This window comes from Ochotona curzoniae, unplaced genomic scaffold (assembly GCF_017591425.1).
Source record: "Ochotona curzoniae isolate NIBS_2020 unplaced genomic scaffold, NIBS_Ocur_1.0 contig_291, whole genome shotgun sequence".
Lineage (NCBI taxonomy): Eukaryota > Metazoa > Chordata > Mammalia > Lagomorpha > Ochotonidae > Ochotona > Ochotona curzoniae.
Window position 1 is genome coordinate 4,035,721 of NW_024465649.1, and position 23,729 is coordinate 4,059,449.

At 44.8% G+C, this 23,729-nt stretch overlaps 1 protein-coding gene across 2 annotated transcripts in view; it reads right to left on the bottom strand.

Annotated features, from left to right (window-relative positions):
* Window positions 1-23,276, bottom strand: part of ALG6 (ALG6 alpha-1,3-glucosyltransferase) — a 48,724-nt gene extending 25,448 nt beyond the window's left edge. Inside the window, exons 1-4 of one of the 2 annotated variants that reach the window (XM_040978430.1) lie at window positions 23,224-23,276; window positions 15,415-15,678; window positions 5,260-5,344; window positions 1,901-1,990 (exon numbers count right to left, since the gene is read on the bottom strand). In XM_040978430.1, coding sequence (XP_040834364.1) covers window positions 1,901-1,990; window positions 5,260-5,344; window positions 15,415-15,496 — 257 coding nt within the window. In that variant the 5' untranslated portion in view covers window positions 15,497-15,678; window positions 23,224-23,276. Of the gene's footprint in view, window positions 1-1,900; window positions 1,991-5,259; window positions 5,345-15,414; window positions 16,506-23,223 lie in introns of those variants that run through there. The other variant, XM_040978429.1, reaches the window with a different exon arrangement.
* Window positions 23,277-23,729: the final 453 nt, after the last annotated feature.

The window sequence follows — 23,729 nt, forward strand, 5'->3', positions numbered from 1 at the left end:
CCCATATGGGCGCCGGTTCTAATCCCGGCAGCCCCGCTTCCCTTCCAGCTCCCTGCCTGTGGCCTGGGAAAGCAACAGAGGACGGCCCAAAGCTTTGGGACCCTGCACCCGCGTGGGAGACCCGGATTAGGCTCCTGGCTTCGGATCGGCATAGTATCGACCCGTTGCGCTCACTTGGGGAGTGAATCATCGGACGGAAGATCTTCCTCTCTGTCTCTCCTCTCTGTATATCCGCCTTTCCAATTAAAAAATAATAAAAATAAATCTTTAAAAAAAAAAAAAAAAAAAAAAAAAGATGTTGTTACGGACTCTGTATCCTTGCCATCTGAGTCCCTGGGGAAGTTCCTGGTTCTTGATTCCTGCTATTGCATGCCCCAGTCCCTGCCATACCTGTAAAAGACAGCACTGAGTTCCCAGCTCTCCTCTTCAACCCTGCCCAGCCCTGGCAGCTGGGGAGTGAAACAGATGATGGGTAACCTCTCTCACTCTTTCAAATAAAAAGATAATGTTTAATTACAAATATTTACATAAAGTCATTGCAGTGTTTAACATGTTTCCTTTAATTATCTGAAAGAGAGACACACACATCTCACATCGACTGATTCACTTCCCAAACAGCTGAGGCTGGGCCAGGCTAAAGCCACAAGCCTGAAACTCAACCCTGGTTTCCTATATGGGTGTCAAAGACCCAACAACAGTCATCACTGCCTGCCTGCCAGAGTACACATGAACAGGAAGATAGACTCAGGAGCAAAGCCAGGACTTGAACCCAAGCACTCTGATACAGCATGAGGCATGAGAACCAGTGTCTTTATACACTCACTCTACATACTACACATCACCCTTAAACATCTGTCAAATAAACATTTCAGCCCTATTTATATTACCCAGTAAACTGCAAAATATAATTGATTATTTTGACAACTGGGAGCTTACTTTAATTCATAAAGTTTTTGTTTTTACAAAGTATAAAATAGTTAAGAGTTGAAACAATAAAAACAAGAAAAATGCATACAGGAAATCCTGTGAAAAAATGCCTCCAAGTTGTTGGCACAGTAGATAATAAGTGGCTTAGGACTCTCATATTCCATATCAGACTGCCTGGTTTGCAACCTGGCTCCTCCACTTCCAATATGGTCTAATGCTACCCCAAACACATCAGGGAGGAGTTCAAGTACCTGGATCCTTGCCACCCATACAGACCTAGACAGAGTTCCTAGATCCTGGTTCTAGCCTTGTCCAGCTCAGGACAAATGTGGTTGGCATTTGAGTGTTACACCAGAGGATGGAAGATCTGTCTGTCTCTTCTCCGTGTGTCTATCTGCCTTTCAAATAAAAGTGAAATTTCTGCTGACACTGCAGTGGCAGTGTGAGTTTGAATACTACGTGCAGAGTAGAACTGGATCTCTAGCAAACCAAGGCTCCTTGTCTTCCCTAAACCACTCCATTTCCTCAAAAGGAAGCAGGATACGAGTCCCAATCATAAACCTCAAATGAAACCCTACAGTATTCCAGGTCCTAAGCTGACAGATTTAGTCAGAATACCAGTTGAGCTTGTAATTTTCATTTGCCCTGGGCCCTCAAGGAAAGACTTCCCATGCACAACTAAGCCATGTGAGGTACATTTGTCAGCAGTCCACACATATTGTTAACATCTCTACTGAGAAAGAAACCTGGGTTTGCGTGTTTCTTTTAGGCTTATCTTCCAAAGAAATAAATTAAAAAAAACCTTACGGTTCTGCTGGTACCCTTTCTTACAACCAACTGCACTACATAACCCATACATGTGCTACATTAGCAGCATTCAGAAACGCTCCTCCATTCAACAAAGGTCACGTTGCTTCTTACTACACCTGCTAAAGGCATAAACATTCAGTTAGATTAAGGAAGGAAAACTTACACATATGCACATAGGAGACTATGATAGGCAGTAAGAGGGGGGTAATCCAATCCCCAATACTGTAAATTGTTATCACTGCTGTTAAAATACCTGAAAAAAAAAGAAGAAACCACCATTCCATTAATTAACATTCAAGAATTACATGTATAACATAATATTTCATCTCCATTCCATTAAATCTAAGCTTAACTACTAAATTATGAAGCTACAGATAAACAATGACAACAATCAGAACTATCCCAGGCAAATTGGGACTTACTGTCACCTGATTTTACCAATGATTACTACATAAGAAATAAGAAAGGGGCCCGGCAAGTGGTTAAGGTCCTCGCCTTGCACAACCGGGATCCCACATGGGCGCCGGTTCTAATCCCAGCAGCCCCGCTTCCCTTCCAGCTCCCTGCCTGTGGCCCGAAAAAGCAGTCAAGGACAGCCCAAAGCTTTGGGACCCTGCACCCACACGGGAGACCCGGAAGAGTCTCCTGGCTTCGGATTGGCATAGCATCGGCTGTTGCGCTCAGTTGGGGAGTGAATCATCGGACGGAAGATCTTCCTCTCTGTCTCTCCTCTCTGTATATCTGCCTTTCCAATAAAAAAATAATAAAAATAAATCTTAAAAAAATAAAAAGAAAAAAGAAAGAAAAACATAAAATTGTACTCGATTATCTAATAAACCGGAGAATCAGTATTTTTTCTAAGTCACAAATTTAACAAACAAAAAATTAATGTCAAAGAACATATTGTTTAAAAAAAAAACAAAAAAAAAAAGATGTTTTATAGGAAGAGAACTTTATGAAACAGGTAGGCTTCAAGTAAGACTGCAGGATTTATAGATTTGTGTGTGTGTTCTTAATTTCCATTCTATTTTATTCATTTCCATTATACGTCTTTTTTTAAAGATGTATGTATTTATTTGAAAAGCAGACTGTGAGAGAGAGGGAGAGGAGAGACACAAGGACAGATCTTCCATCTGCTGGTTCACTCCCGAAATGGCCTCAACTGCCGGGACTGAGCCTAGGCTGGTAGGAGCCCAGAGCTTCTTACAGAGCTCCCAAATGGATGCAGGAGTCCAAGAATCTACCACTTTCACTGCTTTGCCAGGTCATTGGGAGGCTGCTGGATCAGAAGTAGAGTAGCTGGGAGAGATAAAGAGAAACCTTCCACCTGCTGTATGTTTCACTCCCCATTGACGCAGGACTTGACCTAGACAAGCCACAGTCACCCCGACCACTTGTAGAGTGAGGCAAAGGATAATGAACATTTCTGTCTCCTCTCTCTGTGTAATTCTGCCTTTAAAATAAATAATCTATTTTAAAAATTTAGAAAAGAAAAAATATTAAGGATCTATGAATAATCCAAACAGTGATATAAATTAATTAAACCAATGTCTGGAATGCTGAGGAATGCTCAAAATCAGTTAACTAATAATAATGCCAAACCCTGAACTGAATTCTATTTGAAATATTCCGAACCAGTGTACAACCAACTTACTCTTAGGAAACTCAGGGTCTAGCACTGTGGTGTATTGAGTAAAGCCACCACCTATGCTGCCAGTTACTCCACGTGGGTGCCAGCTGGTGTCCTGAATGTTCCCTTCTTGATCCAGTTCCCTGCTAATATGCTTGGGAAAGCAGTAAAAGAAAGTCCAAGTGCTTGGGCTTCTGTACCTTGAGGGCAACCCAGAAGAAGCTCCTGGCTCCAGGCTTCCACCTGGCCCAGCTCTGCCTACTGCAACTGGAAGATGTCACTCTATCTCTCTTTCTCTCTCAGTCTGTCTCTCACTTTCTCTAACTCTGCCCTTCAAATAAATAATCAATTTTTTAAAATCCAATGCTGGGTCCAGTGCAAAAGCCTAATAACTAAAATCCTCGCACTGCAACCATCGGGATACCATATGGGTGTTGATTCATGTCCTGGTAGTCCTGCTTCCCATCCAGCTCCCTGTTTGTAGCACAGGAAAGGAGTAGAAGATGTTCCTAAGACTGGGGACCCTGCACTCATGTGGAAGACCCGGAAGAAGCCCCTAGCTCCTGGCTTCAAATCCGCTCAGTTCCAGCTGTCGTGGCAATTTGGGGAATGAATTAGCAGATAGAAGATCTTTTCTGTCTCTCCTTCTCTCTGTAAATCTGACTTTCCAATAAAAATAAACAAGTTTTAAAAATCCAATGTTAAGTTGTTATATGGTACTAATTGGGAATTATATGAAAGCAGTGACCCAGGCAAACAACAGATTAATATGAAGAGTTTATTTATCCAGTTTCTGAGAGAATAATCAGCTCTCCAGTGAGTCAATGTCATCAACGATTATCTTTGATAATAGAATATATTTGATAAAGTGACAGCAGCACAAATCTCTATGAAATTACAACCTGAGCCAATATTTACTGGCAGCTGACCACTTGCAAACACTGCTCTAGGTGTTGTACAAAAATCACAGAATTCAACCTCATGACATCCCTCTAAAATATGCAGTCTACTGTTTTCGTATACCATGACAAAACAGTGGTAGAGAAAGTTAACTAATTTGCTGAAGGTCAGCCCGCAAGCTCACGGCAGAGCTGCGCTCTGTCCCCAGGTAGTGTGTGACCGTGGCCCACTGTTCACCACTGGGTCATCACTTTTTTGCATCGCACACATTCTTAGTAGTGAAAGGTTGTAAAAGCACCAGGTAAACTTGTATATAAAATTAACGTGAATTGCCAGTTCTCTGAGTGATTGAGAATACTGATCATTAATAAACATTTCCATCAAAAAAACAGAAGGTCCAAAGATACTGTTATATGAAATGCATGAAAGGTACAGCTGCTTTCCCGATATAAGAACAAGATCACGTGGAAAAGAACATATAAATATTCCATCAGTAAATACTGACGAGGTGTCTACAGTATACTATGCCCTATTCTAGACATGGGGTCCTCAAGGATGAACTATGGGGACCTATGTGAATTTCTGAGAGTGGAAAACAAGTCTTAGGACTGTAGGCTTCCCCACCTTGTCCCTGCTCACCCCCACAAATGTAGCCTATTGCACTCTGATCTACAGTGAAAACCATGGCAATCTTCAGTGGGCCAAACAGTGGGTGACCCGACCATAAGCAGGACGGTACACTGACAGCTTGCTTGCAGAGGCATTTCTAAGTCAGTGTTGTGTCTCAGCTAATCAGTAGCAGCTGACTAGATCCCAGCTAAGTGAACACACACACACAGTAACTACAAGGACCATGAATCTCAAAGGTAACAAGCACGATAACACGTTGAGTAGCGTAAGTAGGTTTATATGAGGACACTCTCTGTTTTCCTTTCATGTATCTTTAAATAAACTTTATGAACTGACTATAATAACAACAAAATGATCCATACCATTGTTTGATCGGCAAATTAAAAGTAATTTCTTGCCAGTGTCTCTGAGCTTCATAATCACCAAACATTGGGGGCTTTCCAGCACCTAAGACGAGAGGCAACAAGAGCAAAACAACACTGCACTTCAGCATCTCAGTGAGTTTATTTCCTAATGAGCATTTTCAATATTATTGTAGAGATACTGTTAGCTGGGAAAAAAATCAAGATGCTTACCCAAAAGCCAGAGAGCTAAGCTGTTAGCACACTCAGTGACTTTCACATCAGTCAAATGACGCACATACCCTACGTGTAAACACACTCAAATTGGATCTATGCACCTTACCTAGAGGACCACAAGCATGGAGAGAATGGATAGAATGGATATAAAACACTCAGCATGGTGCCTGGCACACAGCAAGCATTTATTAAACAGAAGACATTGGTAAACCTTACTTATCCAGCCTTCTTTTTATTTCATGAAAAGACTGTTAATCACACTATCCAATAGGCACTGTGATAACAAATAACTGCATTTTACAATGAGCTGCTACATGAGGAAATCAAGGTTAAGTGCAGAAATAAACATGGATTATACATTATAAAAACAAATCAGGCAGGCCCAGCACAGTAGCCTAGTGGCTAAATGCCTCGCCTTGTATCTACCAGGATCCCACATGGGCACCACTTCTAATCCTGGCAGCCCCGCTTCCCATCCAGCTCCCTGATGTGGCCTGGGAAAGCAGTTGAGGATGGCCCAAAGCCTTGGGACCCTGCACCCACGTGGGAGACCCGGAAGAGGCTCCTGGCTCCTGGCTTCAGACTGGCTCAGCTCCAGCCGTTGCGGTAGCTTGGGGAGTGAATCATTAGACGGAGAAAGATCTTCCTCTCTGTCTCTCTTCCGCTCTGTATATCTATCTGACTTCACAATAAGAATAAATAAATCTTCAAAAAAGAAAAGAATGTATCCTTGCTATATGCAGAAAATTGACCTTTAAAAAAAATCAGGCACCGTGGCATAACCTGGCTAATCCTCTTCCTGTGGTGCCAGCATCCTCTATGGGCACCAGCTCCAATCCTGGCTGCTCCATTTGCAACACAACTCACTACTAATGGCCTGCGAACCCATTGGTGGATGGCCCAAGGTTTTGGTCCCCTGCATCCACAAGGAACCTGGAAAAAGCTCCTGGCTCCTGGCTTTGGAACAGCTCAGTTCCAGCTCTTGCAGCTACTTAGGGAGTGAATTAGTGTATAGAATTCTTATTCTATTTTTCTATCGCTCTATAACTGCCTTTCAAATAAAAGCAAAAAAAAAATCTTTAAAAAATGATATAATCTAGTAGATATTCAATTAAAAGGGACATATTTTCATTGATATAGCAAAATATTGACAGAATCAGTGTGACAGCAAAGACTTACAGTTCAAAACACCTGAGTTTGTCAGTCTGATTTTCCACTTGACATTGCACTGGCAGACCAATTCTGATAAAGCTGCTTTAACACAATGACTACATACCGATTCAGGAAAACAAAAAACCTTTCAATTATCATTTGGCACTTTAAAATTCTAAGCTCCAGGACTCTGCAAAATGGCTCAATTAGCTAATCCTCCACCTCCAAGCACTAGGATCCCATATGGGTACCAGTCCATGCCCCGGTTGCTCCACTTCCCATCCAGCTCCCTGCCTGTGGCTTGGAAAAGCAGACCTGGATGTCCCGTAGCCTTGGGAACTGCACCCATACATAGGCCCAGAATAGGTTCCTGGCTCCTGGCTTTGGATCAGAATATCTCCGGCCACTGCGGCCCTTTAGGGAGCAAATCAGCAAATGGGAGAGCTTTCTCTCTCTTCTCTACTTCTTTTGGTAAATCTGTCTTTCCAATTAAAAATAAACAAATCTAAATAAATGAATGAGTAAATGAATGAATCAATGGATAAATAAACAGATAGATTATATGGATAAATAAATAAATAAATAAATAAATAAATAAATGAATGAATGAATGAATGAATGAATGAATGAAATTCTAAGCCCTGTATTGAGCAAAGTGAGCTGCCTGGAAGTCCCGACCCCCTCCTGTAGTGCCTGGGAATCCCAGCCACTCTGTCTTTCCAATCCAGCTTCTTGCTAGGGCATCTGGGAAGCAGCAGATGACGGCCAGTGCACTAACATCCCTGACACTCACATGAGAAATTCGGATGGAGTTTCGGCCCCTGGCTTTGGTTTATCCCAGCTCCAGCTTCTTCAGGCATCTGGGAAATGAGCCAGAGGACAGAACAGAGGTTTCCCATGTTTCTCCCTCTCTCTCTCTCACCTTGCCTTTCAAATGAAAGTGAGTGAATAAAGCTAACCTAACTCACTATTCCACACACCTCTTCTACCAACTCAAAACCCACATCCAAGCTTCAACAATAACTTCAAACTCAGCCCTCCACAAATCCTCCCTTAGAAATTAAAAACATTCGCACAGCTACCAACTTTTTAACACACTTAAACTTTCAGCATCATATACTTTGTTATATGACTACACTGTTTCTTAATTGTCACTCAAGTAAGAATTTTACTTCTTATTGACAAATTCATCTTCAAGAGTTCAGAGGAACCATATTGTTAAGCATGCCATATATTAAAAATCTGCTTATTAACTAAAGGGACAGAATAACCTACAATAAACTTTCTTTTAAAACAATTAACTAGACTAGTGCATTGGATAATCCTCCACCTCCAATCACCAGGATCCTATATGGGTGCCAATTTGTGTCCTAGCTGCTCACTTCCCATCCACCTCTCTGCTTACGGCTTGGGAAAGCAAGATGGCCCAAAATCCTGAGACCCTACACCCACAAGGAAGTCCTGAAAGAAACACCAGGCTCTTGAGTTACAGCTTAAGATCAACTCAGCTCGAGTTTCTGTGGTCATTTGGGGAGCGAACCAGGGACTCGAAGATCTTACTATCTCTCCTTCTCTATGTAAATTTACCTTTCCAATAACGCAAAAACCTTTTTTAGAGCCTTTGCATGTATGTTAGAGAGGGCTGGACTGGGGTTCTCTATAACCATTGAATATGACTTCTTTTGAAAGGAGAAAGCACTTGTTTTTTGCTGCTTTGTTTTTGTTTGTTTCTGGTCCACTGGGATAATAACAGTCAGAGCAACTCTTAAGTAATTTTGTATACCTGAAAAAAAATACAACTAACCAGATTTAAGTAATTTTGTATACCTGAAAAAAAAATCCAACTAACCAGATTTTCTGAAATTATTCCAGACCTGTGGTCAACGTGGAAGAATTTATTACCATTCTCTAACAAATAGAAGAATGGATAATGACTCTCTTTAGGGCTGGGAAACAAGTTTCTGTCCAGAGACTGACCTACTTTAATAAATTCAGCTGACACTGCCGATGAAATTAGCACTTAAGTTTTTAAAACTGCTAAAGTGCCCTTAAAACAACCCAGAAGGACAACCCAACTGCACCTGTGGGAGCTGTACTTGAGAAAGGCAAAAAGGACTCCTTCTAAGTGATTATAATTCTACAGACTCATTTGTATGAGAATCAGAATTATATAACGAAAACACACTGATACCTACATACAGGGTATCAATTTTGCCTCATTCCCAGGGGAATGGGCATTGAGCACTTTTTTTTTTTTTTAATTTTAGACTCACCTTTAACTGAGGGTTTGTTTTGGGGTTTTTTTATAAAGATTCATTTATTTTTCTTGCAAAGGCAGACATACAGAGAGGAGGAGAGACAAAGAAGATCTTCTGTCTGATGGTTCACTCCCCAAGCAGCCACAACGGCTGGAGCTGAGCCAATCCAAAGCCAGGAGCCAGGAGCTTCTTCCAGATCTCCCATGTGGGTGCAATGTCTCAAACTTTCAGCCTTCCTCAACTGCTTTCCCAGGCCACAGGCATGAAGCTGGATGAGAAGCAGGGCCAGTGGGATTAGAACTGGCGCCCATATGGGATCCTGGTGAATTCAAGGCGAGGGCTTTAACCACTAGGTTATCACGCATATCTTTTTTTTTTAATTGATTACATTGCATTATGTGACACAGTTTTATAGGCACTGGGATTCTCCCCTCCCCTCCCTAAAACCCGCGCCCCCCCCATGGTGGATTCCTCCACCTTGCTGCATTACCACAGTTCAAATTCAGTTGAGATTCTTTCATTGCAAGCATCTACAAAGCACAAAGTCCAGCATCTTATTGTCCAGATAAGTTCAACGGTTTCTTGGGGAGACCATCTCTGGTCTGAAGGTAGAGCCGACAGAGTATCACCCAATCAATTAAAAGCCCCGACATTACATCAGTAACAATTTATAACATAATGGAATTAATTGACATGGTATTGAATAACCAATATGTTAAAAGAGAGAAAAAAGAGTGCAAGTTCTGAACCCCATCCTATGACTTCTACATTGACATTTCAACTATTAGTTTATATACAGCTGGGTTCTATACACCTTAAAATGGCTATAGATTACTATTCAGCTGGCTCATGTCTATTTTAATTTTAGTATTTAGCAGTTTATAGCGTTGAAGCATGATTTTGCAGAACCTGGCTGTTTTTCAGGTAGTCTTACTCTATAACTCTAACAAGACATATGTCAACAGTTTAGGTTGAACAGTTTTAGGAGGGGTGCGCAGAGAAATCTTCAATACCCTAGTAAGGAGTAACTAATCTTTGTGTCCCACCCAGTGAGTGCATCCCCACTGCCCATTTCCAGTCTGTTTCTAAGCTTTCCTTGCTGTTCTCTATCTATTCTAGTTTTTTGTTTGTTTGTTTATTTCTTTGTTTGTTAGTTTGTTTTGAGGGGTTTCTGGAGCAATCCTGATGGTCATTACGAGAGAGGGTGGGGACCCAAAGTCGGAACCAGGCAAGGACCAGAGAAAGCTCCTCTCCCTAGTTCCAAAGGAAGTTTACCGTTCTGTTTCTGCAGACCACTCAGTGCTCCTGGTTGTCGTTCCGATGACCTTGGATCCTGCAAGGCAGGGTATGGGGTTCTTCCATCCCATGTGAGAGATCCAAATGGAGGTGCGTGACCTCAGAGTTCTCGGCCTCTGAAGGCACTCCAATTCCCTGAATCACGCATATCTTAAACATTACTTTTGTAAGAAATTCAGAATTATGTTCAAATTTAAAGAATAAGACATTTTTTAAAAAGATTTTTGTATTTCAGGCCTGGTGTGATGGCTCAGTAACTAAATCCTTGCCTCCCAAGTGTCAGGATCCCATTAGGCGCTAGTTCATGTCCTGGTTGCTCCACTTCCCATCCAACTCCCTACTTATGGCTAGGAAAGCAGAAGTGACCCAAAGCCTTGGGACCCTGCACTCATGTGGGATACTCGGAAGAAGCTCCTGACTCCTGGCTTCGGATCGGCTCAAGAGTGAACGTGGGTGAACCAGCAAATGGAAGATCTTTCTCTCTCTCCCTCTTCTCTATATTTTTATTAGAAGTCTGATTTCCCAGCAAAAAGAAATAAAAGAAATACAAAAGATAAGAACATGAATGATTTTATGCCAGTACATATAAATATATAGGTGAAATATATACTATGAAATACATAGAGAAATATATATACTATGAAAATAATTCAAGAAGAAATACATACTAAATGTCAGTAAGTCAAATATAACAATATACTTTTTTAAAGATATATCATATTTGGCAGAGCAATTTAAAATTGCTGCTTATGATGCTGACAGCCCATATCTGAGTGCCGGTTCAAGCCCCAGCTGCGTCTCCCATGTAGACACTCCAGCCATCCTCTGCCTTCCAGAACAGAGCAAAAAGGCTATGAAATACAGTGGTAAACCGGAGGAAATGCATCAAGCTATTGTTTTCAGTGCCTCTGGGTGTCCTTCCATGTTCAGTGATAAGGATTCTCCTTTCCTCTGGATATAAAGTTAAGTCTCTCTCCCTCTCTCCCTCTCTCAGATTATTTTTTTATTATTTGTTGGAAAGGCAGAATGAACACAGAAAAAGGGAGAGCGAGCCCTGGCCATTTAGCTGTCTGGGAGGAAACAGCAGATGGAAGATCGCTCCCTCTCTTTAGCTCTAATTTTCAAATAAATAGATCCTTAAAACAAAGCAAAGCATAAAAACACAATCTACAATATGGAGTCTAAAACAAAACAGGAGATTACCTGGGAATACATCCAAAAGAGGATGTATAAAATTTTGTTGAAGCACATTAAGGAGTCAAATGGAAAACATATCATCCTAATGAACTAGAAGTCCCAGTGATGACTGTCAATTCTCCTCCCAAATTTATCAACAATACAGAATTATTCATTTCCAATCAAAATCCCAATAAAATATCTCAATAGGACTTTGACAGCATATTTTTTAAAAAGACACAACTATGCATCTTAGCTTATTTTTTACTACACAACAGTTAGGTTCAACCTAGGGGGCTTTAAACAATATCCTTTTATTAGCCCGCAGTTATTTAGGTCAAATTATGAATTCCATGTGGGAGACCAAGATGCAGTCAGCGGCTCCTGGCTCCTCCCAGCTGTCATGGACAATGTGGGGAGTGTACCAGCAGATGGAAGAGGTTGGGGGAGGCAGGGAATGTGTGTCTGAGTGAGTCTGTGTGAGTCTGCTTTTCAAAAAAAAAATAGATACTTTTTTTTAAAGTCTCCGCATTCAAAACAGAAACAAAAACAGCATTAAATAGGCTTAACTCCATTCTCTGCTCAGAACCAAAATAAGGTGTCAGGTAGTCATTCATCTGCAAGCCCAAGGAAAAATCCATTCTGAAACTCACTTGGGTTGTAAGTGCACATACAAGCTCCTTGTGGCTGCAGATCTAAGACTCCCATTCCTCGTTGACTTGCGCCCTTTCTCACATGGCCCCTGCAATGCTTTCACTCTCCCTAGTGAGCCTTCCTGCAGCCGTCTGGACAAAGTTCTCCACCTTCAAGGGCTCTCGTGACTGCACTAGCACCCCTGGATAACTCAGTACAATCCCCTGTAATAAAGCCTACTGTGCCGTGTAACAGTCACTCCCAAGTGAGATGGCGTTTTCACAGATTATACAGCTGAAGGCAGGGCATCTTTGGGGAGCCTTGTGAGCAATGCTGCCTACCACAGCAGGAAGGAACAAAACCAAGAGTTTACATGGATTTCAAATAAATATATCTTTTAATTCCATTTTCCATGAACTTTTGAAGTATTTCTGTATAGTTATATAGACAATATATAGAAAAATCTAATAGGAATACACAAATGATATAAACAAATTTTTCACAGAAAAGGAATTATAAATAGCTAATAAACATAAAACTGTGCTCACTCCCATCACTAATGAAATAAACTCACATTGAAATCTCAATGAAATATCACTTAACACATTCCACACTGCCAAAAATTCATACAGTAACACTACCAAATGTTGCAAAGAATGTGAAATAACAGGGAGTCCACACTAGGGAACCACCTAGAATGTATGATGTACACAACACTCACTGTTGGAATTCTAGCAAAATTTTCTAAACACATCTCTTGCACTCACTTTGTGCTACATCTGAGACAAGGTGCGAGCTCAGAGAGAAATGAACAAAAACTGGACCTGAATACTTTAGGTCTAGCCAAACAAAGATCTGCAACTGACCCAACCTAGCTCAGCAGTGGTTGCCCTGGAGAATGAAGCCAGAGCCCACCTAAGACCAGTAAGGAGGTGTCCTTTGTGGATTTATGCATGCCTGTATCTTCAGCTAAACCCTCTGCAAACTCACCCTTTCTAGCTGAGTAGAATGTGCACAGATCCCAAAGCACAATTCATAATCTTTCCCGCAGAATCTACTCTTAGGAGCTCAATTGGAAGCCAGAACCATCTGTCAATTCCTCCTCCTTATTTATCCTCACACACAGTTAGCCATTAAATAGTGTTGATGTTCATTCAACATGGATCTCAGATTTAGTGGCCTAGTCTAGATCAGCCCTTGCCTGGACCACTGCAATCAGCTATGTGCAACAGTACTTCTGAGATGCTTTCTTTCTAAACTCACTCATGACCTTGTGGTCCCCCAACCAGCACCCTCACTCCCTACACTCCCAGGTCCATGCAACAACTAAACCCATCTCTTAAAGGATCAAGGCTGTGGCACAGTAGTTAAGCTGCCACTTGGGATATTTTCATCCCATACCAGTGTGTCTGAGATGAAGTCCTGCATCCAGACCAGCTTCCTGCTAATGCATATGCTAAGAGGCAGCAGGTGATGGCCAGGAACTCACATCCCATCCTGAGGGGGATCCCGGACAGAGCTCCAGAATCCTGGTTTTGGCTTGATCCAGTTCAGGCTGGTGCAGGCATTTGGGGAGGTCACAGTTAAGCTGGTTAAGCTGCCACATGCTACGGCAGCCACCCACGTTGGGGAACAGAATTAAGCACCTCTTAACTCCTGTCTTTGGCCTGGACCAGCATCAATAGTTGCAGCCATTTGCGGAGTGAACCAGCAGATAAAAGCTTTTTCTTTCCTTGTAACTCTTTCAAACAAATGAATCTCTTCTAAAAAAGAAAGAAAAAATTTCCACCATTCAGGCAGCTAATGGCCAACATAATTAGAATCTGAGGCCAAGTCTGTGGCTGCTTTAAGGTGATTTTACCTCTTTAATTTCCTTAAATTCATTTAACATTTAACCATCTTTGCTCAGGCCCTCTTGTCAGAAATCATAAAATGAAGTCATAAAAGCACTGACTTTGAGATCAAACACAATTGTATCTGGACCAGCTTTCATTTACTGGTCACCCCACTTATTGGCCATCCCACTTTCCATTTATAATGAGCACTATTATTTACCTTCAGTGGTTGTGGTAAGCATACAGCAACTACTCAAAAATAGCTCTAATTGCTGCTGCCGCTACTCTTACTGACTCTTTTGGCTCTATCTCCAACTTTTCTCTATAATTCTTTTTCCTCATGTTATTTTCTACAGGGCCTGGTGCAATGATCCTCATCTTGTAAGCGCCAGGATCCCATATGGATGTCAGTTCTAATCCCAGCAGCTCCACTTCCCCTCCAGCTCCCTGCTTGTGGCCTGGGAAAGTAGTCGAGGACAGCCCAAAGCCTTGGGACCCTGCCCCTGTGTGGGAGACCTGGAAAAGGCTCCTAGCTCCTGGCTTCAGATCAGCTCAGCTCCAGCTGTTACGGCATTTGGGGAGGAAACCAGCAGATGAAAGATTTTTCTGTCACTCCTTCTCTCTGTAAATCTGTCTTTCCAAACAAAATTAATCATATATCTAAAAAAAAAAAAACTTATTTTCTACAACCAAATAATTTGTCCAGTCAACTGCATAACCAAATCTTTAGCTAAGGCCTTCCGTGCTTTAACTTCCTTCTTTCCATGCCCTCTAGTACTGAACACTGACGATACGCCCACTCACACCAGCACTGTTCTCTGCGCATGTTCCTGCTCCCTACAACACATTCCGCATTTGAGCCACCTGACAATTCCAACTCATCACTCAAACCTTGAACTCGGACGTCCCTCAAGTCCTCCCTAATGACTCATTCACTTCTCAAAGCAGAGCAAACACTTATGTCATACTTGTCACACTGGATTGGACCACTCATCAATTAAACTGCAATCAGTCCTGGATATTCATCTGGTATAAGAACACTTCAAAAAATTCAAGGAAAACCTTTATTTTAGTGCAAAAAATGTTTAAATCCATGCAGTTGTTAATACTGTATATTTTCCATAAAATTTCTGAAGTGCCCTTGCATTTCAAGCAGCCAGCACAATATCTGGAACATGAGAAGTACTAACTACTCTCAGGGCGACATTTTGTCGCAGTCCCAGTCTCCAGGACCATACTCCATCACCTTCTCCCCTACTCCTCATTCCTAACCTTATCCCTTCTCTGGCCCGACTCCTGCCCCTGAGGTACTGGCTCAACTCTCTGCAGTGTCTATACAGACCTGACCACTTCTGAATGTGGCATCCTTCTAATTTGAATACATTTTTGTTTTCTCAAATCACAAAGCCCATTTAGCTCTCGTACATATTTTTTATAAAAATTAGACATCGCAGTGTATTTTCTTGACATATCAACTGAAATTCTTCTCTGTCCCAATCTGAAAACTATAAATTGGGACCACAAAAACAAATGGAAAGACCTTTTCAAAGTAATGTTTACCCGTCTCTTAAACAGTAAGAGTGTATTACCTGAGTAAGAATTAAGGGAGACTGTCCATCGGACTGTCAGTCCTATTAAGACCGCTACTGCCATCAAGTATCGCTTCTCCATGGTTCCTCAAATTCAGGGAGGCGAAATAAAACAGGTCCAGTGCATGTGCTTTAAACACCAAGTCAGTCACTTCTCTTCCTGATCAAGGCAACATCGTCATTTTGCTGGAATTTGCAGATGATTTCTAAATGATGCTTTGCTTCCAAAGTATCAAAAACTCATTACATCTATGAAAAAGAAGCCTGGGAGAAAAAAAAAGATACCAAGATTTAGCAGAGTATGGTGCCAATAGCAACAACCCATTAAACGAAGCAGAAAGGCTGAGAATTCAGAGGGAGAAAGTTAAGGTTGGGATAACGGGAAAGGGGTAGTGCTAAGCTCTTCTTTCCTTAATCCTTCCTGTAATAAGAGGGCTCAAGGGCTAAAGACACAGGACAGATTTGCTCTCACAAGGAGCATTCCTGAGAGAAGAAAGAAAGACAGGTAAATAGTAACCCAGTTAGTTCTACCTAGAGCATGTCTACCTGCAAACCCACGGGAGCTTCATCACTGGAACAGAACAAAAGGATCTTGTCTTTGTATTTAGCTTATAAAAGTCTCCTACTAAAGTAGTCATTGCTGTTTTTTGTTTTTGCTTTTTACTTCTTTCAAATGATACTTGATCTGCTTTCCACATTAGAGAAACAAGTTGCAGAACTATGCAGGAAAAAAAATAAAACTCCATATGGGATGCTGGCATTGCAGTTAGCAACTTAATCTATTATACCACAACGTCAGACATAACTCAAAGCACTTAAACCCCTAACTCAGACTCCGATCACATAAATTTCACTTTCTCTTCCCTCCCATCTACTGCATTTACCTTTGATCATTTCACTACTCCTGAAACCTCTATCAAGAAGGGTTTTTTTTTTTTTTTAAACAAGAAGTAAAGGTTTTTTTTACAAGAGTAAAAATTCATTGTTAGCTCTGGAGTTAAGAGAGGTTGGATGCCATTACAAATTATTATTCCTTTACTCAAATATTCTTTTTTTTCCCAGGATGTAGTTTCAGTTGAAAGGCAGAATCACAGTGAGAGGGATGGGGAGACAGAGAGAGAGATATCCCACCTTCAGTTTCACTCCCTAGACACCTGGAACGGTGGGAACTGGGCTGAGGCAAAGCCCAGAGCTGGAGCTTCAGGTGGGTGCAACGGCGCAGGTACGTGCCCAGGTGCATCAGCTGGATCTAAAGTGGAGCTGCTGGGACTGAGCCAGCACTCTGAGGAGATGCCAGCTTCACTATGCTGACCCCAACTAGAACATTCTTAAAAGTGCTCAATAAACTACTTTTGAAGTGTCTTCTGCATACGATATTAGAAACAATTATGTAAATAAACATAAATTGTGACAATATAGAAGGTTTGGTCTGCCTGCTTGTTAATGTTTCCCCCATTTCCAAGAACTGCTCTCTATCATTCTTTTGCAAGGCCTCTGTCTATGGTTCTGGTTCTCCAAATGCCATTTGGGAGAGTGAACCAACAGATGTCTCTTTCTGTCTCTCTCCTCAGTAAATCTGCCTTTCAAATAAAATAAACCTTGGGCCCAGGGCAATAGCCTGGTGGCTAAATCCTTGACTTGCATCCTCCAGGATACCATATGGGCGCCAATTTGTGTCCTGGCTGCTCTGCTTCCCATCTAGCTCCCTGCTTGTGGCCTGGGAAAGCAATCTGGGACTACCCAAAGCCTTGGAACCCTATGACAATGTGGCACACCTGGAAGAGGCTCCTGGTTCCAAATCAGCTCAACTCCAACCATTACAGCTACTTGGGCTGTGAACCAGCAAACAGAAGATCTTGCTCTGTCTTCCCTCTGTATATCCTCCTTTCCAATAAAAAAATAAATTTTAGAGAAAAAAAGTAAATAAACCTTTAAAAATTGCTTCCTGACATCTACTACACTTGGGTTAAAGTCCAAATACCCAAGCCATAAGACCCTCTATACTCCTGCAGCAGACAACTGCGTAGGTTGCCTTGTACTTAGGCAAGTGTTACACTGCTGGAAAAAAAAGCAGCCAATAGCTGACAGGCATTCTGGCCCTGGTTAATGTAAATCTGTGTTAGCTATATTAGTGTGCCAGCAAAGTTGACTGTTCTACTTAAAAAAAAAAAAAAATGCAAGGAACTCTGTGCACCAAAAAAGCAGGAGACACCGAGCTAAGATGCACCTCTCAAGGCCCTAGGCATGCCATGCTCTGCTGCATCGTGGGGTGTGGGGAGCTGTAGAGAGCCTACAGCCCACACCCTAGACAGATGGGCGCCGAACTGCTGCTTCCTGCTGTGCTAGAAAAAACAAGTCACAGGAAGTCTGCTGTGATTGGCCCAGGGGTGCGTGGATGGCGCGTGGACAGTGCGTGATCTGTGTGAGGATTGGCCTGCCCGCTGCGTGCACAGGTGACCTTTACGTTGATTGGCCGGGTTACCCAAGATATAAGGGAGCCAGAGAACCGGGGAGGGGGGAGAGAGAGTGCGCCTCGGAGGGAGAGAGAGGGAGAGAACACGTCTTGCCAAGATGTAGCTGCTGCACGCCTCGTTATGCGTGGCGGCTGCGCTGCGGCTGCATGGCGGCCGCTGTGCAGCCCCTGCGCACCGGTTTTGCTGTGTCATCTCCGCAATAAAGGCTCCACAAAGACAACGAGTGTCTGGGTTTGACTTGCTGGCCAAGGGACCCCGACATCTGGTGCCGTGACTCGGATAGGTAAGTGTAACTACAGGTAAGTCGTAGCTGGGGATAAGAGCCCAGGGAGCCGCAGAAGCGGGGAGTGTGAAATGGAACTGAGCAGAGACTCAGGGAGCCGCAGAAGCGGGGAGTTTGAAACAGAGCTGAGCAGAGACTCAGGGAGCCGCCTTGAGCGGGGAATGTAAAACGGAACTGAGCAGAGACTCAGGGAGCCGCCTTGAGCGGGAAGCGTGCGCTAGGTTCGCGGGATAGCGACAAGAGTAAGCTCACCGGAAGTGGTGACAATATGGGGAATTCAACTTCAGTACACATGCAGAGTTACTGCAGAAGCTACTGAAGAAGAATGGAATGCCGGTACAGGTGCAGAAAGTACTTTCATTTTGTCAATCTTGTGCTCCTTTTCTTTCTCAACCTCATATTTGTGTGAATCCGCGTGGTTTGTTACCAAATCATGTGTGGCAGATAAATGATATGGAAGGATGTGTTAACTAAACAGTGGAAGGACCCGCATCCGGTGTTGAGGCGGATGCGAGGTGCAGTGTGTTTTTCCGCAGGATTCCGAAGTTCCTGTGTAGATACCAGAGCGCCTAACAAGAGTGGTGAGAGCCTCCATGCCAGAAAACATCCAAGATGAAGCCCTGGACGCTCGGGCCGGTGATCCTGCTGGTAACGCTGCTGCCTCCCGGAACACTGAGCCAACAGCTTCAACTATGGGCGATCGTGAAGGCATGGCCAGTGCCATTACTGGTGACCAATAGTTCATCAATGTTGCCCCCAATCTTCAACACTGATGCGAGTATTGGACTACTGGTGGTGCCCCTGGACAACACCACAGTGCCATCCACGAACCAGACAATTCACCATTGGACGATTTCAGAGGAACAGCTCAGGAGGATGGGCACATCTCCTGATGAGTAAGGTACCCTGCTTTTTTGCCAGCGCTCACAATGCGGGAACCATTTTGTGACTGGGAGTTTGTCAGCTCCTCCCTCGTTGTATGGACCAATGGTCATGGCCACCAAAGTGGACTGGCTGCCAGAGCACTGTCACCCCCCGTAGGGTGGCTCCTGGCCTGAACTTGTCCAATCTGTTTCTGACTTATACCAATGACAACTTCCTGGGATACAATTTTTCTTATGAGGACCCAGTACAATCAGTAACATCCAGACCTTGGAATGCTTGTGTTTTATGTATCATTTATCATATCCAATGTCTGTTCAGTTTGATAATTTGACTGCCGAATTGCAGACACAAACTCTTACCATTAATGCTATCGAGGTGGAAATTGCTTTTGTGGAACCATGGACTAATCAGTTGTTAAAGGTTCTATCCTTTGCTAAGCAGTGGGCTGGAATGATTGGTGTATGCATGCTTGTGATGATCTGAGAGCCTGGGCCATTCGCACTCTATGCAGACGCATTCAGCAACAGCAGCAGCAACAGGTGCTGTTAGTGAAGGTTGTCATGGCCTTGACTAGACAAGAATCCCCTGAGGTATGGTTTAACATGATGGACTGGTAGTCAAAGACGGGTAAGTATCCGGTAAGGCTCTACCTACCTAAGCCAGGCGCCACGAGCCAGGTGGTTAGCTGATGACGGGTAAGGAGAGCCTACTCTGGAACACCTAAGACAGGCACAGTCCGTGATTAATAAAACAAAAAGGGGGAGCTGTGGGGAGCTGTAGAGAGCCTACAGCCCACACCCTAGACAGACGGGCGCCGAACTGCTGCTTCCTGCTGTGCTAGAAAAAACAAGTCACAGGAAGTCTGCTGTGATTGGCCCAGGGGTGCGTGGATGGCGCGTGGACAGTGCGTGATCTGTGTGAGGATTGGCCTGCCCGCTGCGTGCACAGGTGACCTTTACGTTGATTGGCCGGGTTACCCAAGATATAAGGGAGCCAGAGAACCGGGGAGGGGGGAGAGAGAGTGCGCCTCGGAGGGAGAGAGAGGGAGAGAACACGTCTTGCCAAGATGTAGCTGCTGCACGCCTCGTTATGCGTGGCGGCTGCGCTGCGGCTGCATGGCGGCCGCTGTGCAGCCCCTGCGCACCGGTTTTGCTGTGTCATCTCCGCAATAAAGGCTCCACAAAGACAACGAGTGTCTGGGTTTGACTTGCTGGCCAAGGGACCCCGACAGTGGGGGCCTGCAGCTTGCCTATGGAAGGGGGTCTGCAGACGTACGGAAGTGGGGACATCAACGGCATGCCTGACAGGCTAGGAGGGACTCCTAGGGACCTCCATGAACCAGGCCATCACACTTGCAGATAGGTGAGGAAGCTGAGAGGGGAGAAATCATTTAGAGGCAAGAAACTGGAGGGCATGTCTTGGTCAGATCAAGGCAACCGTCCCCATGAGAGACCTGCTCCTGTATGTGCATTGGCTGGTGTAGGTGACAGACCACACCTGATCCTATACTGGCGGCAGCACATAATAGTCAAGTCTGAGGTCACCCCAGGAGAGGTTTGTTGGGGGACTCCCAACTACACTGCTGGACTCAAACCTCAGCCACAGGGAAAATCACAAGATCTGCGGTCCAAGCTTAGAGTGCATGTATTGGGCCTGAGCTTCCTCAGTTGTCGATGGCCACATGGTGGACAACATGTCCAGATGTACATGGGAGATGTGACAGCTAGCTCATCTAAACCAGCAGAGGACAGAAAGCAAAACAGGTTGGACAGCTCTCCTGGCCAAGCTTTGCAGCATGTTCCCTGGTCTGTGGATGCACTAAAATGGACTTGGTCAGCCAATAGATCTGACTTTCTCAACTCTGGTACAATGAAGCCAATGATGTCTCATACCTAACAAAACCACTCAGGTTAACACCCTTGTAACACTCTTCCTGACATCAGGGACTCTGGGGTGACATCAAAGGACTGTCCCCGACCCCAGGGTGCTGATACAGTTTAACAACTAGGAGTGATCCCCTTATCCCTCTCCCACCCCAGGGTGCTGATACAGTTTAACAACTAGGAGTGATCCCCTTATCCCTCTCCCAGCCCAACAGCAGACAGAGAAAAAAAAAAGGAAAAAAGAAGTGAAACATTTATTCCACTCACCTTCCTCCATGCTTTGACCTTCCCCACCCTAATCAGAGACTCACATCCCTCCCAATTATATAAACAACATTAAAAATTTTTAATTTTTTTAAACAAAGCCCTCTTTGAGCCGCCCGTGCTGGCCCTCCAGCATCAGACATCTCCTCCACTCTGCTAGTCTTCCCTCTTCCTAGAACCTGTCAAGCTAAGTCACTCTTCAGGTCCTTCCCCTATTTGCTTCCTATACCACAAAGGCTCTTTCTTTCTAAAAGAGAGAGATAGGGGGAAAGAGAGAGAGAGACTTTCTCCAGGTTCATTCCCCAAATGGCCATATGGCCAAAGCTAGGCCAGAAGAAGGCCAAACCTGGACCTCCACACGGGGGACTACCATGTGGTCTGCAGAGACCCACCCACACGGCCATCCCCCCCTGACCTCCCAGGAGCAGAGCAATGGGACCCAAACTGGGACTCTGTCCACACCGTGGCTTAACCCACTGCACCAAGACGCCCACGCCTGGAAGACCGTCAACCCAGCTCACTGGCTTCTCTTCTGTCACTCAGGTTATATCATGGTCAACCTGAACAATCACTCCCCACTACCTTACTACAATGTCCTTTCCCATACTCTGTACCATTACCAATTACATTATTTTTCTTCCTCATCTTTCTACTCTCAGAAATTGTACTCTTCTAAAATATGGAACAATTTCACACACATAATCTTTTTTAAAAAGCTAAACACCTAAATTACGTATGGCTCCATTTGCAAAAGGTTGATGAAACAGGCAATGCTATTGGAATCAGCCAAGGCATTAGCTTCTGGAAGCAAAGAAATGGTGATTAGGATGGGTCTCCAGGGAGGGCATCTGAGAACACTGTGAGAGAGTGGTGCTAAAAACATGTGCTTACGTTGAGATAAATCAACTAGCTGCACCTGTGACTCAGGTACAGAACTGTTCCCTATGTATGTTACTCCACTGAAACACACACACCGAAAACCGTGGAGTCACCAGGTCAGGCCACTGTGGCAGGGTGCTGGCTCCAATGCCAGCCACTCTGCTGCCAATCCAGCTCCCTGCTAACGCACCTGGAAGGGCAGCGGAACAAGGCTCCACTGCTAGGGTCGCTGCTATCCACAGCGGGAGAACTGGACAGACTTCCTGACTCCTGGCTTTAGCCAGGTGCCACTCAGAAAATGAATCAGAGAAAGGAATAACTCTCTGTCCATAAGCCTCTCAAATAAGTCTTATAAATAAATAATATAAAATAAACTGCATGTATTTGACTGGTACAGCAAAAGCTTCCTTAATCAACTCACGGATCCTTGAACTTGCCAGGCAAATAGCCAAGTGTTTGCTGAATGGAGGAGGGTTAGAGGGGAGAGGCCCAATTCCCCGAGTCCTGAGTGGCTCCAGACATGCCGTCGGGGACACCTAGGAAGGGAACCCATGGACAGATGGAAACTTCCTCTCGCTCTCTGCCTCCCGGATAAAAAAATACTGAGACCTTTATGCAAACTCCTCTTCCCTACACAGTATTTTCCCACCCGTAAAGCAAAGTTCACAAACGAATCCACGCACATGACACCAAGCTGCCACGCAGCGACACAAGGGCCCGATGGTCCGTCTGGAAAAGGAAAAATCAGCCGTCCACATCCCAAAACCAGTTTGATCCCTTCAGCCTGCAAGCTTCTCCCACGGTGGAAACCCCTCCGCGGTGAGCGCCTGCAACAACCACCTGCTGACGTGTCTTCCCTCGAGTCCAGCGGCCCAGACACTCCGGAAACAGGGGCACAGGGGCGAGGGGGCCCGGGGAGTGCCCAGGGCGGGTACCACCATCACCACCGGCGCCAGCACCGCCGTCACCCGGCCCCAGGACACCCTCCAGGCCGGGCTGCGGAGGCCTCGAATCCTGTTCCTGGGAATGGAGCAGGGGCGGGAGCGGGTGGCCAGCGCCGGGCGTGTCCCCACAGGCGCCCTACGCCTCCCCTGCACTGGCCAAGCTGACCACCCCCTCACTACTTCCATCAGGCTCTTACCCCGCTGTCCGCCGCGTCGGGATTCGCGCCTGCAGCCGGTCCCACCAAGGCGCCTGCGCAGTCGCCCCAGCAGCCGAGAGCGCCTGCGGCCTTCCGCCCCGAGTGCTCGCGCACCCGGCGCGGGAGCGAGCCCGTCGAGCGCGGGGGGCGGGGCGAGGGAGGCGGGCCTAGGGGCGGGGCGAGGGGGGCGGGCCTAGGGGCGGGGCGAGGGGGGCGGGCCTAGAAGGCGGGTCGCGGCCGCTGGAACTGGAGAGGGCCGGCGTCCCGCCCGGGTTAGGCAAGGGGCAGGTGGAAAGCCCCTTACTCTTCTTTCCTGGGATTGTGGCCAAGGCCTGAGCCGCTGCTTAGGCCGCGGATTCCTGGGCGGGGCGGGTCCTGGCCTGCTGCACAGGACAGTCTTTGGCTGGTCCCCAGGACTGGGCAGCAGGTCTTCAGGGTCCTGCTGCCAAAGCCAGAAAGCTGCTTGATTTTTTATTTATTTTATTGTATTTATTTTTGGAGCCGCA